The sequence below is a fragment of the Drosophila suzukii genome, chromosome 3 (assembly GCF_043229965.1).
Source record: "Drosophila suzukii chromosome 3, CBGP_Dsuzu_IsoJpt1.0, whole genome shotgun sequence".
In the NCBI taxonomy this organism is placed as follows: domain Eukaryota; kingdom Metazoa; phylum Arthropoda; class Insecta; order Diptera; family Drosophilidae; genus Drosophila; species Drosophila suzukii.
Genome location: NC_092082.1, coordinates 86038667 through 86046524, shown reverse-complemented (window position 1 = coordinate 86046524; position 7858 = coordinate 86038667). Strand labels below are relative to the sequence as shown.

At 38.8% G+C, this 7858-nt stretch overlaps 1 protein-coding gene across 1 annotated transcript; it reads right to left on the bottom strand.

Annotated features, from left to right (window-relative positions):
* Nucleotides 1–5878: 5878 nt before the first annotated feature.
* On the bottom strand, nucleotides 5879–6637 carry ND-20L (NADH dehydrogenase (ubiquinone) 20 kDa subunit-like). The gene has a single exon (XM_036818627.3). The coding sequence runs from the start codon at nucleotides 6569–6571 to the stop codon at nucleotides 5933–5935; it is 639 nt and encodes a 212-aa protein (XP_036674522.3). The 5' UTR covers nucleotides 6572–6637; the 3' UTR covers nucleotides 5879–5932.
* Nucleotides 6638–7858: the final 1221 nt, after the last annotated feature.

Below are 7858 nucleotides of genomic sequence, written 5' to 3'. Positions count from 1 at the left end.
CAGAGAAAGTTTGAACCCTGGTAACAAAGTGGTTCCAAGGCGATCAGATTGAATGCGACAATAAAAAGACAGAGACAATTCTGCATGCTATAGATCTTCGCAGATTGATGATCAGTTGAGAGGTGGAAGATCAACGGGTCTGCAAAAGAATGCTAAAGTTGGCAGAAAGATGGAAAGTTCTGATCGTTAAGTAGAGTAAGCTTAAAGATCAACAGGTTCATGAAAAGATCTAAAGAAGTCAATAAGATTGGTTAATTTAGAAAGAAGCAAAATGGTGGGAGCTTTATTTAAATACAAAAAAAATTTACATTTAACTTATAAAAAAAAAACATAGTCGTGATTTATTTTTCAAAGTTCAGCATAATTGCACCGCACAGTAACAAGTACTAAATTTAGTTCCCAAGCCCAAAAAAAATACCTGATCAATGGATAACAAATAATTAGCAGGCAAATCCATTAACATTTTGTGCCCCCAAACGAACTACAATCGGAGTAAAATCTTCTGGCATTTCCAGAAAACCCTAAACCGAACCCACCTGACAACATAATTACATAAAAATATCAATAATCCAAAGTGGCCCCATGCGGCTATCGCCTGAAATCAACATATCAAAACAAACAATTATACAAAACAAAACCCGTAGGTACGCGTGTATCTATCTATCAAAAAGCATCTCAGGCGCACTCACTCACTCGCTGAAAATACAGAAATACAAAAAGATACAGATACAGATTGATCGATCATGAGAGACGGGACCAGATTGGTATACTCTATAGAGCGTCGGAGCAGCCGAGGCAGTTGAAATAATTATGAAATGTCAAACCTGTGTTCGCGCTCGATTACGCCACTTGACATGGCCAATTAATCTCGGCTTAATTGGTTTGTGCCACAACAAAACTGAGATACAGATACAGATGCAGCCCAGATACACGACATCTGATATTGATGTGCATTCGCTTCTGATTTTGCCTCTTTTTTTTTGTATTTTTTGTTGGAAAGTGCTGATGGTGCTGGTGGTTCCTCGAAATTTGTCATATTTACCGACGGACAAGTGATCGATATGCGCTGAAGTCTGGCGAAATCGGGAGGATCGGGGTCTGTCTTCGGTCTTTTTTTGTTCTGTGGCATCCTCGCTTGTAGACATTTTATCAGATTCTTTAATTGCGTAAAACATTTTTGGATTCTTCACGTACGAAATTCCAAAACACCGAAGCTTGTTAAAATTCTTCTATCACAATGTGTTGGTTAGTGTCTGAGTGTGTGTGGGGGTCTTCGAAGAGTGCGAAAGAGACGGCAAAAGATATATCGAAAGAGACGGCTATTGCCATGTGGAACGTACGAAACGCCAATTAAGAAATTGACAAATTAAAGCTGAATGCTTTTTATAATCAAAACAGACAAAGCAAATAAGCCCGGCCAGGCGGCCAACAACTTGTTCGAGGTTGCTTGAAAAATGTATGAATTTTTATTGTCTTTATTGCCCGGCCACGAGCACACGGCACACACAGGCCCCAGCCAACTGGTTATTTAATATTTAATTTGTTATATATACTCAGCATTTTGCATATTATTCGACTCGCCTTCCCACCATACCAAAAAAAATTATAACGAAAAAAAAACGAAAACTTTCTATTTTCGTTGAGATCTGAGATGTCCGCTGTGGCACTTATTTTATTTTATTTTTTATTTCGGTAGCCAATCGGCAGCGGCAAATTAACGCAACGGCTTGTTACAGACGCGTTTTACAATCTCGGCACATTTTTTGCCCCATTGCAGGTTGCACGTTGCTCGTTGCAGGTTGCAGGTTGCAGCAATCAATCGATCAACCGATCAAGCGATCAAACGAGCGAAAGCTGCGGCCATGTCAAAGTCCTTTAAAAACAGCAGGAAGGCCCAAAGGAAACTGGTAAAAAGGCTGAGAGCCGGGAGCCAGAAGAGGAGGCCCAATACCAATACCATTACCAATACCAATCGATGGCCAACGATGGCTGCTTGCTGCATTCCGAAATGACAAAACAGTTAAAAAATAATTAATTGCGTTGCCTTAAATGGTCTAAAGCGGTTTGGCTTTTTCCTCCTTCAGTTTGCCTCCTGTTGCAGCTTTTTGCTGCTCGCTTGTTTGCAAGCTGCAACAGCAACAGATGTTCACTGAGAAAAATAATTAATTCAAAATGAATTTATGTTGCAATTGAATATTTATTCTTCACGTCCTTCACATTTTGTAAACTTTTTAAAATGTAATAATAGTGTTTATATTCGAACAGCATGTCTCCATTTAAGTATTTCTAAGAATACAAATAAGAGGAATATATTTACTAATTAATTCTACAGAACTTGTTAGTATAAGATATGTAATATTTTAAATTATTTATCAATATTATCTCAAATTTTAGTATGAACTAATCAGTGGGAGTATTTATGATAACGTATTGATTTAAAAGAACGGGATGGTTTGTAATATTTTTATTTTTAAGCACATATATATTTTTCGGATAAAAAATGATAATTACAATATATTTCTTTCAGTGCATTATCAACTACAACAAGATCAACAAGTGCACATTTTGCCGCTGCTGTGCGTTGGCCGCTCATTGCCCATTTTGGCCATTGTTTTTATTGCCCGCCTGGAGCGGCCATCGGGCAGCCACTTTAGGGCTTATTAATGATGGATTCTCCTCCTCAATTCCTTGGCGACTCTTGTTTTATTGCGCAATTCAGACCTGTCCCCCCGAAAATGAACCCAAAGTTGCTTTGGGTTCGGGTTTTGGGTCTGTGACTTGGGCTTGCAAAAACAAAGGACCTGGCCGAATGTATGTCAACCTTATTGTCCGCATGACAAATGGACAATTGGCGGGGAAAGAAACTGAAACTCTCTGGTGAGAGCTGCGTACTAAACGTTTTGGCAGCTTGGCGACTAATTTGGGCCAACACACTGATGACGATGGCCAGCAGGATCATTACGAAGAGGTAAAATCGTTAAAACCGAACTCAGAAGGGGGTTCCAAAATATTGATCATTAGTCAACTTTGAGTTAAGTAATTTCTTTAAACGTTTACAAAATTGTTTATAACCAGCAATGATTATGATTTCACTTTTATATACAAACAGAAATGTTTACCTCATTATAAAATTAACTAAATAATTTTAAGTAATTATAAAATAATCTGTTTACTTATTCCATAGCGACTTTGAACCTGTAAACACCAAAGGTAAACGTTTTCACATTATTAGTAGTTTAGTCTTAAATCTCACTGATCTTATATAAACCACACTCATAATATAAATCAAGATTTTTATCGCTGGAAACACCGACAAACCGAGTGCAACAAATAACAAATTTTCACTTTTATTTTACAAATGATCGCAGGGGGAACCAGACAAGCACAGAGAAACTAATATCAAGATCCTATCGTTATGGCTTTGTAAAGTATCCATAACGGATTAACGCGCTGACGACTTCCCATAACATGAGACAGAAATTGGCGGCCAACACCGATTCAGGGCCAAGATATTTATGTAAGCCATATCCGACGGACACAAATTCATGGACAACGCCCTAGAGAAGAGATTACGGATCTGTAGTCAATGCATTGGCGATAAATTTCAATCAAATCCGATCGAAAACAAGACACAAAACATCGCCCCACTCAGAAGGCGAAGAAGAAGAACGTTCGTTGCATAATTAGAAAACGTCTAAATTTCGATTTGTATACGTATTCCGAAGAACACTAAATTAGATTTACGATACCCGATCAAAGCAGCCAAACGCACGGAACGCAATTAAAATCAGCTTAATAATTCTCCCCGAGAAGAAAGCAGATCAGATTCAGGTCCGAATGCCCAAGGTGTGATAATAATTTTATGAAAGAGTCCAACGAGGCAACAAATCAATTCCGCATAATGCCAATAAAAAAGATTTGAAGAAGGCATTTACATTCATGAACATAAATCTCCGTCCGAGCACAATGCTCAAATAAAATAAGAAAGAACTTAGGAAGACATATCCAACAATTTCATTATGAGGCCATGAATGAATGAGTGCCACACTGAGGGACTGGATGAATGAATGAATGAAAACTAGATGCTGCTTTTCTTGGATTTATTGCTGGGCCCATTTTGGCGGCGAGTCAGATTTTTGGAGGACCTCACAATCGGTTAGAGAGCATTACGGGCGATTAGGTGTTAAACACACACAATTCGTTGGGCATTTCTGCCCGAAATTGTCAGACATAGAATTTATGACCCGTGGAACATTGCCCTCGGGAACCCTCTGGCCAGAAAAGGGGGTTACAATCGCTGACGAGCTGCGGATCTGCAGGTAGGACCCACCTCGGTGGTCGTAACCCCGGCCCCAGATTACCAGATTTTCACTCAAGTGCAAATCCTGAGCATGCGCCGCTGGACACTCCACTGAAAGTTGCAGTGAAAAAGCCCCTATAAGTGCACTGAAAATATTAAGAAAATATACTATAACCATTTAATTATTAATATACATATATAAAATAAAAATAATTATATACTCAAACCAATTGTTACGGGTGAGAGGTAAAAACAGAGGTTCGATTAAATATGACATAATTTCTTTAACATATCAGCACACTACGTTCCATATTTAAGAAATGATTACACAAATATTCTGACAAGTTATAACGTTTAATACATATCATAGGTACTTAAAAAATCTACAAAAATGTTTTAATATTGTTGATAAAATCAAGCAAGGACAATATTTTCTGTGTGTAATTGCGAAGCTTTTTCGTTGGCGCCTCGGCGCCGCAATTAAGCAGAAATCGGTAAAATAAAAAAGAGCAAAAATTAAGGTTAATGTAGGCCGGGGTCCGCTAATTAAGATATGGTTGCCTGGCCGCGAACGCTCCACTGATTCCGATACTGAGGAGTCTTGGGATTCTCCCTGCACCTTTCGACAAGTCATTGAGCTGTTAAATTTATTTAATGCCTGCACAATGGAGGCAAACATGTTGCCAGTGGCTTTGTTATTAATTTTTATTGCTGTGCGATTGAGACAAGTTAATTTTTCCACGCAGCCATTCTTATTCGCTGGAATTGTCCGAGTCACGTACGGATTCCCAGGATCCCAAAAGATCAGCGGGCTGCCTGCTGCGCTTTTGTCTCGATATTTCGAGTGTGCAGGTCCTTTTCTTTGGCACAGACTCAATGAATGGGCAGGTCCTTCATTCATGTCTTTCAGTCTCGAGAGCATCCCATTCAGCCCAAAAATTTCTCCTAGTTTTGTGGGTGTGTCGCACAGGGATTACACTAATGCGATAGTTGTCCCACAATTTAATGCACTCGCCGCACTCGAGCGAGGATTTAATGATGTTCCCACCAAGTTCAAGTGCTCGGTGTCGGCAGATTCGCAAAAAGGATTTTAGGTTTTTGTTCGAGAAAAAAATTAGAAACAACGAAATCCTTTCATATGTTTCAAGAACCCTTCATATTTCATCGACACTTGAGTGTGAGTGCCGCCAGAAGTGTTTATTGTCTGTGGACATTGTCTGCAGTACTCTTTCTGGAGATCCTTTTAGGGATCTGAAAGCGATCCTCGTAGGTCTTCAAGTGCAGGTGAGCACGAGCCCTATTTCGCTGACTAAGCCACTTTTTGAACTGAGGATTTACTGGAGATGCTGGAACTGATGCGCTTAACTCTTTGACTTTGTTTTTGGTCAAGCAGATCGGCTTAGGTTAGGATCAATTTTGACCATAACTTTGAGACCTTTACTTTTGCTAAGAATTACAGCACTCTAAAAGAATTTATAATCAAGGCTTTCCTTTTTTATATTATATGTAAAAGTATAAAATGTTAATATACTTTTACCCAATTAAAATATGGCAAGGTATTAACATAGTTATGTTTATTGGTAGATCAGCTTTCTAGCATTTTATTTACTTAACTCTTTATAAACTAGTTCCTCACTTCCGGTACCACATCTGCAGAGTCCTCATGCGCTTGACCTTCTTCTGCAGCTGCAGGATTCCATACATTAAAGCCTCAGCGGTCGGCGGACATCCGGGCACATATATATCCACCGGAACAATCCGATCGCAACCGCGAACTACCGAATAGGAATAATGATAGTACCCACCGCCATTGGCGCAACTTCCCATGGAAATGACCCATCTTGGTTCGGGCATCTGGTCATATACCTTCCGAAAAGCCGGTGCCATCTTGTTGGTCAAAGTTCCGGCCACAATCAGTACGTCCGACTGGCGGGGAGAGGCCCGGAAAACCACTCCAAAGCGATCCATATCATATCGAGGGGCTGCGATGTGCATCATTTCCACGGCGCAGCAGGCCAGGCCAAAGGTCATGGGCCACAGCGATCCCTTGCGACCCCAGTTCAAAAGGTCATCCAACCTGGCACAGGTCCACTCGCCCCAGGTCTTCTGATCCCTTCCGAAGGCGGAGTAACCCCATTTTGGGGGATTCTGACAGCGGTAATCGTACACCGGCATGGTCTTCTGATCACGAGACCAATGGGATTGGATCGCTGGAGTACGGGAAAGCAAAAGCTTGCCAGCAATCTTGGACAAATTCAAAGAACTTATCATCCTGACAAGATTTATGCGATCTTAATTTATTTCTTATGTACTTGCAACTTGAAAAATGTGAAAACTTACTTTCTTGTTTTCTGATATTATAAAGGCTGATAATGTTTGACGCAAAACTCGAAATACTTTTCAAAATTTGAATATAGGTATTACTTCTTATTCCTAACTTTTAATTTAATATAAAAGAAATGGGCTTAATATTCTTATACACTAAAGTTGAGATTACTTACGTAATATAAGAAAAATGCACCCATAACTTTTATTTGTATACCATTTTTACCCTTAATATTTATAGCAGCTTCAGCAATATTATAAAAGAAGCGATTAAGAATTTACGATATACGTTTACACCTCAGCCCGACCCCTTTTAGAGATATATAAACACTTCCCATATGCTCTTCAAAACCCCATTTAGCTCCCCTTAACGCCACCGCTTGGCGTCAAAATCAATCGAAAAACCAAAGTAATGCTGGGCGGACAGCGAACAGGAATCGCTGGGCTCATAAATACGCATGAAGATGGAGCCTCCATTCATGCAGCATCGCAGTTCGAAGCGAGATCATTTAAAAGGAAATTATTAGCTGATTGCAGCAGCGCCAACCCGCTGTTGAGTACTTGGCTATTTAATGGGACTCGAGGACCTGGGGACAGGCAACTCGGATCTTGGGACAGGGAACAGCAGATGCATCCGCGGAGAACTTACGCAATCGATGCTCGAGCTCATTACGGAATCGACACTGGGAATATAAAAACCCATTTATAATATTAAGAAACTATCCTGGATTTGAGAAAAAGAGAACATAGGCCGAACTGATACTTTCATAAACTCATGCTATATTTTAAACGTATTTAATACTCCGAAAATGTATTTATTTTGGTAAACCAGTTTTGTAATCACAAATTATTTATTTTTAAGAATTCAATGTTTTTCAAAAAGTTTTATGGCTTTTACAAAATATTTTTGGAAAGATTTAAAACAACCGTTCCTGATTTGATTCAAAACTGCTTGTTTAACCATGAAATTATATATTTTTCTTAAAATCGTATTATCATTCAAGAGTCTTTACTGCTCAGGAAATTATACATTTTCCAAAAAACAATTTTTATTATTTATTCCTTTTTGAATTTTTTCTTGTTCATTAAAAAAAGTATTATTGCTTCAGTTTTTGAATCCTTAAAAATATTAAAATAAAATAGATAAAGACATTTTCATTAAATGAGTAGATTCTCAATTTCGGAATCAGTAAAATAATGTTTGTTTTAGTGTGTCTCTGACTTAATTCATTC